This window comes from Rousettus aegyptiacus, unplaced genomic scaffold, assembly GCF_014176215.1.
Source record: "Rousettus aegyptiacus isolate mRouAeg1 unplaced genomic scaffold, mRouAeg1.p scaffold_m13_p_3, whole genome shotgun sequence".
Lineage (NCBI taxonomy): Eukaryota > Metazoa > Chordata > Mammalia > Chiroptera > Pteropodidae > Rousettus > Rousettus aegyptiacus.
Genome location: NW_023416306.1, coordinates 60,470,573 through 60,486,640, shown reverse-complemented (window position 1 = coordinate 60,486,640; position 16,068 = coordinate 60,470,573). Strand labels below are relative to the sequence as shown.

General features: G+C 38.3%; 2 protein-coding genes across 3 annotated transcripts in view; one reads left to right on the top strand and one right to left on the bottom strand.

The window, feature by feature from the left end:
- The first annotated feature begins 8,931 nt into the window (after positions 1–8,931).
- On the top strand, positions 8,932–12,776 carry RPS6 (ribosomal protein S6). The gene is made up of 6 exons (XM_016160431.2): positions 8,932–9,038; positions 9,573–9,704; positions 10,210–10,420; positions 10,612–10,758; positions 12,370–12,527; positions 12,636–12,776. Exons 1-6 carry the CDS (start codon positions 9,033–9,035, stop codon positions 12,729–12,731), a joined length of 750 nt encoding a protein of 249 aa, XP_016015917.1. The 5' UTR covers positions 8,932–9,032; the 3' UTR covers positions 12,732–12,776.
- Positions 12,777–13,031: 255 nt separating this feature from the next.
- Positions 13,032–16,068, bottom strand: part of DENND4C (DENN domain containing 4C) — an 87,488-nt gene continuing 84,451 nt past the window's right edge. For both annotated transcript variants that reach the window (XM_036218367.1, XM_036218366.1), the window contains one exon: positions 13,032–16,037. In XM_036218367.1, coding sequence (XP_036074260.1) covers positions 15,901–16,037 — 137 coding nt within the window. In that variant the 3' untranslated portion in view covers positions 13,032–15,900. The remainder of the gene's footprint in view (positions 16,038–16,068) is intronic.

The window sequence follows — 16,068 nt, the reverse complement described above, 5'->3', positions numbered from 1 at the left end:
TATGATGAGAAAGTAGAAATAATAAATATGGCAATTTATCTGAGTCTGTTTGGACTACTATAACAAAAATACCATAGACTGGAAAGCTTATGCACAATAGAAATTTATTTGTTACAGTTCCTGTGGTCATGCTGTCCAAGATCAAGATTCAGGATCCAGTAAGAGCCTACTTCCTCACAGAGAGCCATCTTCTGTGTCCTTACATGGCAAAAAGAGCGTGAGAGTTTTCCTGGGCCTCTTTTATAAGGGTGATAATCCCATTCATGAAAGTCCGCCTTCCTGACCTAATCACCTCCCAAAGGCCCACCTCCTACAGCTGTTGTATCAGGAGTTAGGATTTCAACATATGATTTGGGAGGACACAAACATTCAATCTATAGCACAATTATTACAGCTTTGCAATTAGGAAAAGGGTAGGGATTTGCAAAGAAGTGATAGCCAGAAGAGGTGGTTGGGTTGAAATGGAATTTTTTGAAGATGAGAGATATTTCCGCATGTTTTTAGGGGATGATCCCGACAGTTTGTTTCCCACATTTTTCCTATATGCTGAACCTTTTCAAATACCTCCATTATATCGCTACTTGTCAGCTTATGTTTCTTTCTCCATTAAGTAAAAAGTTTTCCCTGAAGGCAAGGACCATCCCTTTTCATCCCTGTATCTCCAGCCCCTAACCTGGTGCTGACATAAAGTAGGTGCTCGGTACATGTTTGTTGAGTGATATTGAAGATCCTCCCATGGCTGTTCCCTGTCCGAATTAATCCAGAACACCTCAGCACCAAGGTCAGGCTTCCATCTCCTCCTCGTAGTGAGGTCAGCTTGGGTCAAACTCCTAGGGAAATACTTCCAAAAGCAGCACAACTTAAAACAGATGGAGAGGAAAAATGGGTCGCTGTCATGACCCATGTCCCTCTAACTTTGCTCATGTCTTTCTCAATGCAGGCAGTGAGAAAGACATGAGCAAAGTTAGAGGGACATGGGTCATGACAGCGATGATGATGTGGTAGGGAGGATGGGAATAGCTAACATTCACTGAAAGTCTACTGTGCACCAGGAAGTGTTTAACTTTTTTGGCATATTAGTTCATTTATCTCTGACAAGAACTGTATTAGGAAAGTATTGTCACCATTTTAAGATGGAGAAACAAAGGCACAAGGAGAGCAAGTAAGTTGTCCAAGGTCACATAGCTATTACGGAATGAAAATACATGGGACAAAAGAAGATTGCCCTGACACATGACTTGATCTGATTTAAAAAAAAAAAAAAAAAAAAAAAAAGATTTATTCTTGCACTCTTTCTGTCATCCCCTTTCCTTCCTGCCCTCCACGAAATATTTCATAATTATATGCTGGAGCTTATTTTCAACAACTCTGTAAAAACATCCCTTAGTCCCTGACCCGAGGGGTGAGAAATCCATTGTAATTCTTGCTCCTGAATACAGTTACAGAAATAATGCCAAGGAGTTTTCCTAGCTTCATTCCTTTGGTTTAACTTCCTTCCCCAAACACAGTGTGGCATATTTTAAAAATTAGTTTCTTCCTACAAATAGAAATTGCCCTTGACATTTAGTTTTTTGTGTCTAAGGTGATCTTTTTTCTTGTTTCCTTGACCTCAGCCAAATATGAAACAGCTTACTAACATGCACAAACTCATTTCCTCCTTTACTATTTATCTTCCTTTCTGTATTTATACCTCTTTTTGGAAAATATCCCTTTTCTCAAACATACTTGAAAAACTTATTTACCAGTGAGTGAGGGAAAATTTTTACCTTTACTGATTGCTTCTAGAATTACTTTAACTTAATGTTATTGAATACAAAAATGTATTGTTTAGTCAGGATCCTTGTTGTTGAGAGATTCCACCTTTGGGCCCTGTTATAAGCTGAATTGTGTCCTATCCCAGCTCCTCCCCCCATCCCAATTTTTATCTTGAAGAATATCTTGAGGTCCTAACCCCCAATACTTCAGAATGTGACTGCATTTGGAGATAGGGTCTTTAAAGGGGTAATTCAGTTAAAATGAGGTTATGAGGGTGGGCCCTAATCCAATAGGACTGGTGTCCTTATAAAAAGAGGAGAGTAGGGCACAGACACACACAGAGGGAAGACCATGTGAAGAAACAGAGAGAAGATGGTCATCTGTAAGCTAAGGAAGGGCCTCAGAAGAAACCAGTCCTGCCAATATCTTGGTCTCAAACTTCTAGCTCCAAAACTATGAGAAAATAAATTTCCACTATTTAGCCACCCAGTTTGTGGCACTTTGTTATAGGAGCCCTACCAAATTAATACAGGCCCCTGCTCAAAGCCCACCTCTTTTACTGTGTCAAATGCTCAGCCTCCAAGCCCATATACCCAACAACCTATTAGATGTCTCTACTTGTATATCCCATAGACACTTCACACTCTGTCTCCAAAATATCTCCCCATTTCCCCCACCCCCTGCCCCTGGCAATCATGATTCTAATTTCTGTTTCTATGAGTTTAGCACTGTTTTTTGTTTGTTTGTTTGTTTGTTTGTTTTAGATTCCACATGTGAGATTATAAAGTATTTGTCTTTCTTCGTCTGGCTTATTTCACTTAGCATAATGTCCTCAAGGTCCATCCATGTTGTGGCAAATGGCAGAATTTCCTTTTTATGGCTGAATAATATTCCATTGTATCATATACTTTTCCTTTATTCATTTATCCATTGATTGGACACTTAGGTTGTTTCCATGTCTTGGCTATTGTGAATAATGCTGCAGTGAACATGGGGTTACAGATATCTGTGTTAGTTCCCCAGGCTGATGGGATTACTTCCAGAATCACAGTCTTGTTAGGTTGGTGCCAGTAATAAGAATATTACTGGGTCTGCAGTGGTGTCCATGGTCAAGGGGCTTGTTACCAGGGGCTTGGACCAGCGTGGATCCCATCTGGTCCCTGGTAGTATGTGACTGCCATCATTACTTTGTTCAGTAGGGTGATGCTAGAACAAACGTTCGCTTCAGGCATCACAGCAGGGTCCTCTGACAGCCTGTTACCAGGTGTGTGGATGTAGTTCCCACCAGGTCTGTGGGAGGACCTGGTAATCGGATAGATCCCTGAGTGGTCAGAACTGGCTATGGACTGTGGCCGAGAAGGCCTAAAATGGAGGCCCATGCCTGTGTCAGGTTTCACAGCCAACACTGAGGTCTGCAGACCTGGCTCTGGAGGCATGAATTGGCATTTCTCCTGCCAGGTCCCTGGATGGGCTGAACTGCTCCATGACCATGGCTAGAGAAGCCTGAGGCAAGCATAGGGCCCTTTCAGGATTTCCAGGTGACAAAAGGAGTGTTTTCTGTTGGTCCTTGGAAAACCAGAGGGCAACTGAGTCCGGGGCTGTGCTGCCTGTGCCACTCAGCCAATAGACCGACACGGGAGTTGGGATATTTACAATAAGTGTTTATTGTCAGAGCACAAGTGATCTTAGAAGGCAACGGGTTAACACCTTCAAAAACTGCCTTGCATTCTCAGTCCGGCTTAGGGGTATTTAAGGGAAAATCTGGGCATTAATCCAGGGGGCCCATTATGCTTCACAGAGCCGGAGCCATTCCTCTGACAACATGGTCCTCTGGTGGCATCAGTAACCCAGGAACAAAGGTGGGAATAGTCTGGAAAGAATGCTAGACCAGAAAGATTGTGATCAGTAAACATAAGGGAATTAATCATAAGTTTCAGGGCAAATTTCTATGGCAGGGGACATTCCAAGCTCTGGGTCAAGCCACCGGGGACAGTCTGTTGTTAAGCTATCAGACAAGGAAAAGTGAAGCCAGGAATGCTGTGAGGTTTCTACCACCGGGGGCCCAATGGGGCCCTTCTTCATTTGTGCTAACAGGACTGTTTGAGGATTACAGCTAGGACAGGCTGGAGCTCAGTTACGGGGCCGTTTCAAAACCTACATTTTGACCAAGTTTAGTAGGCTTTCTTTCAGGGGCTCCCAGGTCACAGCCGAATGGCTGGAGCCAATTCATGTGCCACTTCAGAGTCCGCAGCCAGGACCGAAGTTTGTGTGCTTACTACCCAATACACAGGTGGACATGACTCCTCCTGGATCCCCTAGCACATGGTGCTGGTGACAGAACCAAAGCTAAATGGGGCCGTAGCCAAGTCCTCAGGTTTTTGGAGCTGTTTCTAGGTCTGTAGCTCCAACCATGGTAGGCAGTTCAGCTACTTGGGGGGCAGGCCTGCCTCCTTCTCAAAACTGCTCTCCTGGGTCTTGGACTGCACAGGGATTTCACAATCTACCTGGATCTCAAAGTTCTCCCAAAGGCATTTTTGTCCCTGGATAGATGCCAAATTATTGTTGGTGGGGGGACTATGAGCAAGGGATATCTTACTCTACTAACTCATTGTTACCACTTAAGAATTCCTTTTATAAAATTTTGACTTCTATATAAAGTTATAAATATTCTTAAAAATAGGATAAAAAAGAAAACCATAAATTTTATATGTAGATGGCCCTCTGTATCTGTGGGTTCTGCCTTCACAGATTCAACTATCCGCAGATCAAAAGTATTTGAAAAAAAATGTTAAGTTGTTGCTGGTGCATACTATGTAGTTAGGCCTACAATGGCTACATCTGTACTGAACTCTTTTTTTTTCTTATCATTATTCCCTAAATAATACAGTGTAACAACTATTTACATAGTGTTTCCATTGTATTAGGTATTATAAGAAATCTAGAGATGATTTATAATAGGCATACCTCAGAGTTATTGTGATTTTGATTCCAGACCACCACAATAAAATGAACATCACGATAAAGTGAGTCACATGATTTTTTTGGTTTACCAGTGCATATAAAAGTTATGTTTCCACTGTACCATAGTCTAACTAAATGTGCAATAGTGTTACATCTAAAAAAAAAACAATGTGTATACCTTAATTTAAATTTTTTTTAAAAAATGCCAACCATCATCTGAGCCTTCGGTGAGTCATAATCTTTTTGCCAGTGGAAAGTGTTGCCTCAGTGTTGGCTGCTGACTGATCAGAGTAGTAGTTGCTGAAAGTTGGGGTGGCTGTGGCAATTTCTTAAAATAATACAACAATTAAGTTTGTACTATTGACTCTTCCTTTCACCTATGACTTCTCTGTAGCATGTGATGCTGTTTGATAGCATTTTATCCACAATAGAACTTCTCTCAAAATTGGAGTCGACCCTCTCAAACCCTGCCGCTACTTTATCAACTAAGATTATGTAATATTCCAAATCCTTTGTTGTCATTTCAAGCCTTCATAGCAACTTCACCAGTAGATTCCACCTCAAGAAACCACTTTCTTTGTTCATCCATAAGAAGCAACTCCTCATCTGTGAAAGTTTTATCATAAGATTGTAGGAATTCAGTCACATCTTCAAGATCAACTTCTACTTCTACTTGCTATTTCTACAATATCTGCATTTACTTCCTCCACCAAACTTTTGAACCCTTCAAACTTATCAATGAGGGTTGAAATCAACTTCTTCCAAACTCTCATTAATGTTGATATTTTGACCTCTTCCCATGAATCACAAATGTTCTTAATGGTATCAGGAATGGTGAATCCCTTCCAGAAGGTTTTCAATTTACTTTGCTCAGACTCATCAGAGGAATCGCTAACTATGGCAGTTGTAGCCTTGTGAAATGTATTTGTTAAATAAGACCTGGAAGTTTAAATTACTCCTTGATCCATGGGCTGCAGAATGGATGCTGTGTTAGCAGGCATGAAAACATAAATCTCATTGTACATTTCCATCCGAGCTCTCGGGTGACCAGGTGCAATGTCAATGAGCAGTAATATTTTGAAAGGGATCTTTTTTTCTGATCAGTGGGTCTCAACAGTTAGCTTAGAATATTCAGTAAACCATGTTGTAAAAGATGTGCCATCATCTAGGCTTTGTTGCTCCATTTACAGAGCACTGGCAGAGTCAATTTAGCATAATTCTTAAGGGCCCTAGGATTTTTGGAACGGTAAATGAACATTGGCTTTACCTTAAACTCACCAGGTGCATTACCCCCTAATAAGAGAGTCAGGTTGTCCTTTCAAACTTTGAAACCAGGCATTGACTTCTCTCTAGTTATGAAAAGTTCTAAGTAGCATCTTCTTCCAGTACAAGGCTGTTTCATCTACATTGAAAATCTGCTGTTCAGTGTAGCCACCGTCATTAATTATCTTAGATCTTCTAGATAACTTGCTGCAGCTTCTACATCAGCAGTTGATGCTTCACCTTGCACTTTTGTGTTATGGAGACAGCTTCTTTCCTTAAACCTCATCAAGCTCTGCTAACTTCAAACTTCTGCAGCTTTCTTACCTCTCTCAGCCTTCATAGAATTGAGAGTTAGGGCCTTGCTCTGGATTAGGATTTGGCTTAAAGGAATGTTGTGGCTGGTTTGAAACATTCCTCAGCAGATGAATGAATAAGCAAAGTACGGTATACATATACAATGGATTATTTTCAGCTTTGAAAAGGAAATCCTGTCACATGCTACACAACATGGGTGAAACTTGAGGACATTATGCTAAGTGAAATAAGCTTATCACAAAAAGACAATTATTGTATGATTCCATTTATATGAAGTGCCTGAAGTAGTAAAATTCATAGAAACAGGAAGAGGGATGGCTACCAGGACTGGGGGTGTGGGGAAGGGTGTTATTTTTAATGGGTATACAGTTCTAGTTTTGCAAGATGAAAAAGTTAGGGAGATCTGTTTCACAGCAATGTGAATATGCTTAACACTACGGAACTTGTATATGTAAAATTGGTTAAATATTATGTTTTTATCATATAAATAAAATGCATAAAAAAAAGAGAAAGAAACCTGAGCAATAGTCCTGGACTTTACTCTTTGCCTCATATAAACTTACTACCACTATGTCAATAAAAAATAAACAGAGCTAAAAAAAAATGGGCAAAGGACTGGAACAGACATTTCTCCAGAAGAGATATACAAATGGCCAACAGATAAATAAAAAGATGTTCAACATCATTAGTCCTTAGGGAAATGCAAATCAAAAACCATAATGAGGTATCACTTTACACTCACTAGGATGGCTATAATTTAAAAAGAAAATAACAAAATAAGTTTTGACCAGGATATGAAGAAACTGTACTCCTCATACATTGCTGGTGGAAATGTAATATGGTTCAGCTGCTGTGAAAATAGTTTGGAATTCTTCCAGGAGTTAAACACAGAATTACCACATGACCCAGCAATTCCACTCCCAGGTATATACCCAAAGGAATTGAAAACAGGTACTGAAACATGCCAGCACTATTCACAATAGTCAAAAGTTGGAAACAGCCAAAAGTCCATCAATGGATGAATGGATAAAAATATTGTGGTCTATGCATAGTGGAAAATTATTCAATTATAAAAAAGAATGAAGTATTGATATATGCTATACAACATGACGAATTTGAAAAAAATATTAGAAGCCAGGTCAGGTTACATATTGATTAATTCTATTTACCTGAAATATATAGAATAAATAAATCCATAGAGACAACACAGACTACTTGATAGGTGAGGTGAATGGGGAGCAATTGCTGCAATAGGTATAGGATTTCCTTTGGGGATAATGAAAATGTTTTGGAACTAGATAGAGGTGGTGTTTGCACAATATTGTGAATGTACTAAATGCCATTTAATTGTCCACTTAAAGTGATTTTGTTATTTTGCTACAACAACAAAAAAATTATATATGCAAGTTTTAAATGCATTTCACCAACATTCTATATATTAACAACAGGTGATCAAACAGGATTAGTAGAATCTTTCAACTTTGAATGTGAAGCAGACCTAAGCTGAAAATATTATGATACTAAAGCAAATCAAAGGGATGTAATAACCTTGGAAAGCAAAAATTATTTTTATTTACTTGAAATGCAGTTCTCTTGAAAAAAAATGTAATAGGCAATAAATGTTCTTTCTTTCCAAGTATTGATTGAGAGTGTGGGGTACAGTTAGATCACACGAGTTCGCATTCTCCCAGGCATGTTCTGGAAGACTATCAAATGCATTGTATCTTTCCCACATCTTTCTGTACTAAGAGTTGCATCATTGTTGATTCAAAATTTACCACATACATCCACTTTTCCCTCTGCTGGCTGCCTCCATACTACCACACTCTAATGGACTAAATCTACCAGAGCTGGGGTTATAACCATTTAAAAATATTTACTAAGCATTTATGTATTATGTGCCATACACTTTCCTGGGTTCTGAGTATATCATAGTAAAGACTTAATTTTTCATCTAGTAGAAAGACCATGAACAACCTATTTATATATCATGATTAAGTACTGTAAAATAGTGCTATACCAGAGAATGAGAGGGATATTATTTGAGGCAGTGTTATCAGGCAAGGTTTCTCTTAGGAGGGATATCTAACCCGAAAGACTTGCATGGCATTAACCAACGGCAGTAGTGAGTTTGGGACTGTGTAAAGCTTTTTTTAAGGCCAGTACACTTTTCAAGCTAGCGTTACAGGGCGGCAAAGGATATTATTCTGTGACAGAACAACAATGACTACAGACCGGTTACAGGACAAGCGATGCTCGAGTATTTAAGGGAAAAACAAATAAGGTTTTCGGGGTGTCTTGCTATGACTGCCAGAATTAGGGCGGGCAAGACACGTTCCCGAAATGAAAATCTTCCAACGGAGTCTGAACTACAGGAAAGCCTAAGCGAGCTGAACTCCGGTCTCAGTCTCTTCCTTGGGTAGTATCAAAGGTAGAGTGTCAGACATCGAACTGGGGCTCCGCCCTAGCCCACGGGAACGTGGAAAACCTCAGGCAGGGACGAGTCTAACCTTCCGAGGTGAACCTGTGCCACAGACGGTGCTGACTCGCGGATTACCAGAACCCTCCACCTGACTGCTGGTTATCTCCACCCCCGGAAGTGCCTCCAACCCGATTACTTCCGCTATGCCAGGATTTTTTTTTTTTTGTCTCGCGAGAACTGAAAGTGTCTATGTGATCTCTAAGCGGAAGTCAGGCCTCTTTTTCGTGGCGCCTCGGAGGCGGTCGGCTGCTTCAGGATGAAGGTACGAAATGGTAGCGGGTGTTGAACTAGGCTTGGGGTGCGTCCATCGTACCCCAAAACACGGTGTTGCCGCAGTGGTAGCTCGCCAAAGCCTTGGCTCTAGGTAGAGAAGGGTCTGCGGTAGGAGGAAGCTCGCCCTTAATAGGGCCGGAGCTTCTTGGGAAAGTGGATGGCGAGAGATTGCTGCTGGAGCCGGGCCATGTCGGGAGGCCATGGTGGCGTCCGGACAGATGCGGCCATACTGGCCAGTTGGCGTCCCACGGGTTGGGTTCCTTACTCCGAGAGAGGGTGAATGGCAGCAGATCACCCTTCGCCCCAGCTCCTCCGCAGGGCTTGGAAAAATGTGTCCTATTTTTAGTGCGGTGTTTCTTGCGCGTAATTATGCACACGTGCTTCAGTGAATAAAATCAATATTTCAAGTTTTCTGATTGTATGGAGGTGACATGAAAGGATTTTTGCAATGGAATGCTTTTGTAGGTGGTTCTGCAGTTTTCGTAAAGCTCTTTTTTCCCCCCTGCCCCGCTTAAATTCTTAGCTGAACATCTCTTTCCCAGCCACTGGCTGCCAGAAGCTCATTGAAGTGGACGATGAACGAAAACTTCGTACATTTTATGAGAAGCGTATGGCCACAGAAGTTGCTGCTGACGCTCTGGGTGAAGAATGGAAGGTAAGAGTTGACTACTGAATTGAATTGTTGCAGCTATTAAAGAGATAGTAAATGCTGTTGGTAATTGGTATGTGTAATGTGGTTCAAACTCCGGGTTCTGTATGCTCTATTTGGGTTAGTTACTCCCAAATGCCATAAGGAAAAGCTATCACCTGGCCGGGTTATGTAGATCAAATGGGAAAATAAACATACGTAATTGCGTTGCAAAGCAGTAGTCTCCAAAGACTGCCTTTAAAAGTGCCAAGAAAAGGGGTGTTTTTGTTTGTTGCTGGTTGATACTTTGGTTTCTTAACAGTCTTTATCTAAACTCATGGAGCTATTATCTCAGTAAAACAGAAGTATGGCTTGAGTCAAAGGAATTTGCTAATGAGACTTGTAAATTGGAAATGCAGACAAAACCGAGTGAAGAAAAATTTGTTTCAAATTGGTCTTAATGAACTGTGCTTAATAAATTGAGGTTATACTTCAGTCTATTTTATAGCATATCATTGTTTTTTCCCCGCAGGGTTATGTGGTTCGAATCAGTGGTGGAAACGACAAGCAAGGTTTCCCCATGAAGCAGGGTGTCTTGACCCATGGCCGTGTCCGCCTGCTACTGAGTAAGGGGCATTCCTGTTACAGGCCAAGGAGGACTGGAGAAAGAAAGCGCAAATCTGTTCGGGGTTGCATTGTGGATGCCAATCTGAGTGTTCTCAACTTGGTCATTGTGAAAAAAGGTGAGGCTTGTGTCCTTGAGTTTTTGTTGACACTGATTTAAAGCTGATTGGCCAAGTGCTTTTTTATTTGCAGTATCCAGTTTGACCAATGGAGTTGTGGATTTTTTGGTCTTTCTTTAGCAATTCATAAAGAATGTCTGTTGCTTTGTAAGAACGTTGAATTAAAATTTCTTTGTTCACTTGACTCTTAGGGGAGAAAGATATTCCTGGTCTCACTGATACTACTGTGCCTCGTCGCCTGGGGCCCAAAAGAGCTAGCAGAATCCGCAAACTTTTCAATCTCTCTAAAGAAGATGATGTCCGCCAATACGTTGTGAGAAAGCCCCTAAACAAAGAAGGTAAGGAAGATTATGCAATTTTAGAGCTTGCTGAAGGTTTGGTGATTTGTCAGCTGGTGTTTTGTGTGCATATTGGAAGATCTGTGCCTACTATTATGTGTCTGAAGTTTTTAGGAAAATATTGGTGAGGGTCAAGATACGTAGCTGGTATTAATTCTTGTTATAGACATTGCCCTCTAGATTGTTATATTTTTTCTTGAAAATTTGTCTGAAAGTCATTGATATATGTTTATCCAAAAATAACTACTAGACTTTAAGTTCATTGCTTTTGAGTTAAAAGAATGATAGAAAATTCTAGGACTATCAATGTGCTCTAAATCCTCACACTTTTGCTCATTCTTTCATATCTGCTTCTAATTTGTTTACAAAAGAAAGAAATGCTTTCATCAACTGCTTTAACTTCTAGCACTAATTTTCTTCATCTGTGGGGTGTGGATAGCAATAATAAGAGTTGTGAGAAATCGAAGTTAGAAAAATACTATATTCAGAATACTAAGGAACAGGTATGGGATTTTGGAGCTTTATATTTTAATAAGGTACGTTGTTAAATTAAGCAACATAACACATGAGGTTTGTGAGGTTTCTGTAGTGAAATGTATGAATATTTACATTACATGGAATAAATAATGTCAGTTCAAGCTGGGTTTTCCTGATAAATCCGGAAAAAATGGGTTTTGGTTTTCAGAACTGGGGACTTAAGTTGCTCATTGGTCACTTATTCCAAATATTGAGACACCACTTAGGTGCCAGGTACTATTTTAAGTGTTTAGGACAAAGTATAGGCAAATTACTTACCTTCGTGAAACTTAACATTTTTTTTTCTTTTTAAAGAAAGAGTAATTGACAACCATCAGTGTAGTATGTTTGCTAGTTGACAGGTATTTATGTCATTTATCTCACTTTAAGCAGAACTTGAACAACTGAGCATTTAGTCTTAAGATATTTACCTTAAGTATATGTTACTTTCACTAGGTGTCCACAAACTAAAATGATTGCATCTGAAAAGACTTAATTAAGCTCTGAATCAAATCTATAATCCATAGGCTAAATGACGATATTTTATGAAGAACATAACCACATATTTTAACAAATGGTTTAGTTCCCCACAGATTGGAAAGAAAATATAGATTCAAGCTAAATAGGACTTCAACGCATGATAGGATAGAGATGAAGATAATGCTCTAGTTTCCAGTTCATTTAAATATGCAGTTAATACTATTAAAATAAGGCTTTTGTCTTGTAGTACCAAGGATAATAGTACCAAGGATATTTAATATCCTACTAAAGAAGACAGAAATCAAAGTAGAAAAAAGTTTGCAGTATGACTTAATTGTTAAAGTAATCTAAATTTACATATGATCTTGAGTTTGACATCCAAACTTTAGGTATGGCTTAGTGAGCTGTCTTATGAGGATTAAATGTGTCTTTTAAGGAAAACACTGGCACCTAATAAAGTTAGTTTGGTCACTTTTTGGAAGTACTTTTGTTTTTCTTATATTTTAAGTTATAGAATAGGTCAAATTTGATTTAAAAGGCAAGTTTTCATAGATACTGCTAAGTCAAGTTTTGATGAACAAGGGGATTAAAGTGATAAGTCATTTAAATTTTTAGGTAAGAAACCTAGGACCAAAGCACCCAAGATTCAGCGTCTTGTTACTCCACGCGTCTTGCAGCATAAACGTCGGCGTATTGCTCTGAAGAAACAGCGTACTAAGAAAAATAAGGAAGAGGCTGCAGAATATGCTAAACTTTTGGCCAAGAGAATGAAGGTCAGCCTAATGATTGGGATGGAGGGGAAGGAGTCAGGCCTAACTTTGGGTGTATACTTTTTTAAACAGACAAGTTTTGACTCCTTTTTTTGTTGTTGTTTTTTTTAGGAGGCCAAAGAGAAACGCCAGGAACAGATTGCCAAGAGACGTAGACTTTCCTCTCTGAGAGCTTCTACCTCTAAGTCTGAGTCCAGTCAAAAATGAGATTTTGTAAGAGTAACAAATAAATAAATAAGACCAGACATCACATTCCTTTATTGACTGTTTCATTGGTGATAAAACTTTAATAGAGAGAAACCAAGGTCATAGAAAGGGAGGATTGAGTATAGCAATCTAATGATGCATAATGTCTAAGAGATAATTGAAAGAGCCTTCAAATTCAGGCTGTGATAATAGAGAAGTCCAGGACAGGGTTTCTCTTGGTATCTGGGTGGCTCAGGAAGATTCTCAGCATATGCATTTCAACAAGGTATGGAACAATTTCTGAGAAAAATGACTAGACTATTAATCTTTTGTACACTTTATTTTGAGGAATACAGTTTTCTTTTTTTTTAAGATCTATACACAATACAGGAAAAGTGCCCTTGTGAAGATGGACATGTCATATATAAAAAAGACAATTTGTTAAAAGTTAATAGATACCATTTTGAAATAGTTCACAAAGCTTTTAAAACCAGTGCAAATTTACTACATTAACAAAGCTTTTCAACCCCAGTGAATTATTCATGCTTTTTATTTCATACTCTGAACAGGAGTTGACCTTGTCTGTGAATGTACAAAGTATACTTCTTCTAATGGGCCATATCTAGTTTCTACAGTAACTACAGTTAGAACCTTTACAAACTAGGGTAAGGGTCTCAAGGCACATTAGGCTTTAAGGGTGAAGAAAAAGGGCTCCTTATTTACTAAAATATATTTTAACCACAGGTGAAAAAATTTTCAGATTTTAACATTTAGACATAAGTTTCCATATGAGGTCAATATCCTTAGTCAACAGTAAGAAAATCCCTACTTCTCTTAATACATGGTATCATATAACATGAAGTCTTGATTGGCAATTGACAAATCAAATTTGAGGGAAAATGTAGCATTTTAAAAAGACTCCCAAAACAAGAACTGACAATACAGTCAGTCCTTGTTTTGGGTAACTTAAGGCCAAAAGGCAAGTCTAGTGTATAGCCCAGAATTCTGTAGTAACCTAATATACAAACCATGAATCACCCTGCTTTGATTCTGAGTGCAGTCCCTGAAGTGGAAAGATAAGGCTGGCCTAGACTACCCTAGCAATTCTGGCAGATTTCAGATAGAGAACTTTTTAAAAAGGGATGTTTTCAAGAGTTAATGTTTCAAAAAATGTCCAATCTTGTATTACTGGTATGTACCAAAAAAAGTAAAAGCAACAACTGATTATCCCAAAGTTATGAGGGACTTAGTTTGTTAGTTAACTCATTAACCATGCACGATGTTATGATCAACCTACAAAATGCAGCTAAAGTGATATTAGACTCAAATACAAAACCAGAATATGGTTTTGGACTAAACAATCTGGACTTAATATGAAAGACGGAATTTCAGATGTTATAAAGGATTTAAGTTTCATTCTATGTCATACTGATTCAGGATCTGTGATAGGTGCTAAAAAAGGCCTTTAAGCAAATTAGCCCCTATTTCTAAATGACTGCAGCAGGCAAAGATTTCCAATATGTAATGGCTATTTAGAAGGTTAAAAGTTATTAGAAAACATGTAATTTGATAATATAGGCAAATGTCCTTAAATGTTTGGGGTTTTTTTTTAGTGGGTAGTTCTTTGGTATGCTGACTACAAAGAAATTGAAAAACAATATCGGAATTCTAGAGATGACATAAGATCAAATCGTATACACTTCAGGAGCTTTAAAAACAGGCACAGCAAACTTGAATTTTTCCTTTCAATGCTGATTTTTTTATGTGCAAGGACAATTTTAAAAATGTTGGGCAATAAGTGTTGCACATTAAAACTAGTACCAAGTCAAGTTGCACGAATACTCAGTACAAAAACTCCACTTTTTAAGGTAATGAGGATTGTACATAATTTCTGGTAAGTTTTTCCATGTTGCACTTTCACAATAAATTGAAACTAGATTTCTGCATAGGTCAGATTAACCCTGAAATGTTGGTACATAACAGGGTAAAAGATTATACGAGTTGGAAAAGATTTGTGCTGTTAACTACCTGCAAAAAATTTTTTTGTATCAACTGATTTAGTCACCTGCATAATTACTGTAAAAGTGCACACATGACCACTGGCTTTTTAAACGATGCAGAGTTAAGGCAATCTTACTGTTCCTAAGGGATGTTTTCTACGAAAGGCATGATAATGTCAGTGAGGCAGGTGAGGTCATGATTTTCTTAAACCTACTGGCAACAAGCTCAATAACCTTTAAAGTTTTAAGACTTAATTGATTCATTCTAAAAAACAGTATTTACAAATGCACAAATAAGCATACAAATCTATTATACAAGAATAAAATTGCAGTGCAAGTTTATCCCACAGGTTTTTAAAAAGTGACTAATAGCAACCATTTACTGTGCCTGAACAACTTCAGGTCCAAAGACATAAGCATTTTATAAACATGTTTTACTTTTGTGAGACTTATGAAGCTAATTTCATTTAAACTATCTGGCTCGTTTATTCCAATTTTAAAGCTGTTCTATATTTACATGGTATTGGGAAGAAGATGGAAGTAATTGATATTCAAGATACAATCCATTAAGGAAGGTAATAATATGAAGGGTTAAGATAAAACAAAGTCAAAGACAAGGTATTTGTCATCAGATTTTTAGGTAATTTTGAGATTAATGACTACAGATGAGTTTAGTAGTCATTTAATAGACCCCTTTCAGAAAATTGCAACATGCAATCTAAGAATTTTAATAAATATAATATGGCTGTACATACACATACCTACACAGCCACACATATATACACACATACACAAGAGTTGCTCTTATAACTGAGATATTTGTTTTGGAGTTAGGCAAATTTACATTAATTTGCCATTCCCCAACCCCAATAGCTTCACGAATAAACAAAATGCCAAGGATGATTATGGTTTCTCATTATCAAATTATTACAAATACTGAGAAATCCAAACAATTTTCAGCAGAGGCAAATAAACACTTCAGAAGTTGCAAATTTTCAGTATCAATAAACCCTAGGGCATTTTAATGTTATTTTTACATGGCGAGATGATTCAGTATGAATTACATTTCATTACATACTATCCCAAGAGTTATTTCAGTTTTCACCAATTAGCATTTGGAACAAACCTTGAATGTTTCCACACTGAATCTATTCCCCCAACTTTATGTGTCAGAAATCTAGTGAATCTTGTTAAATGACAGGCGCTCCAAAACACTTCCTGCACCATTCCACACTGACACTTGGTGGAACATCGATTTTCTGTAATTTTTCAAGGATCTCTGAAGACAGACTATTGTATGCAACTCCATATTCGTTATCAAAAGCCTCTGAAAGACATTTTCAAAAATGCAGTTTGAT

Coding starts and splice junctions, on each gene's coding strand:
- RPS6 (XM_016160431.2), top strand. Junction 9,705..10,209: donor CTCTGGGTGAAGAATGGAAG/GTAAGAGTTGAC, acceptor TTTTCCCCGCAG/GGTTATGTGGTTCGAATCAG. Junction 12,528..12,635: donor TTTTGGCCAAGAGAATGAAG/GTCAGCCTAATG, acceptor TGTTTTTTTTAG/GAGGCCAAAGAGAAACGCCA.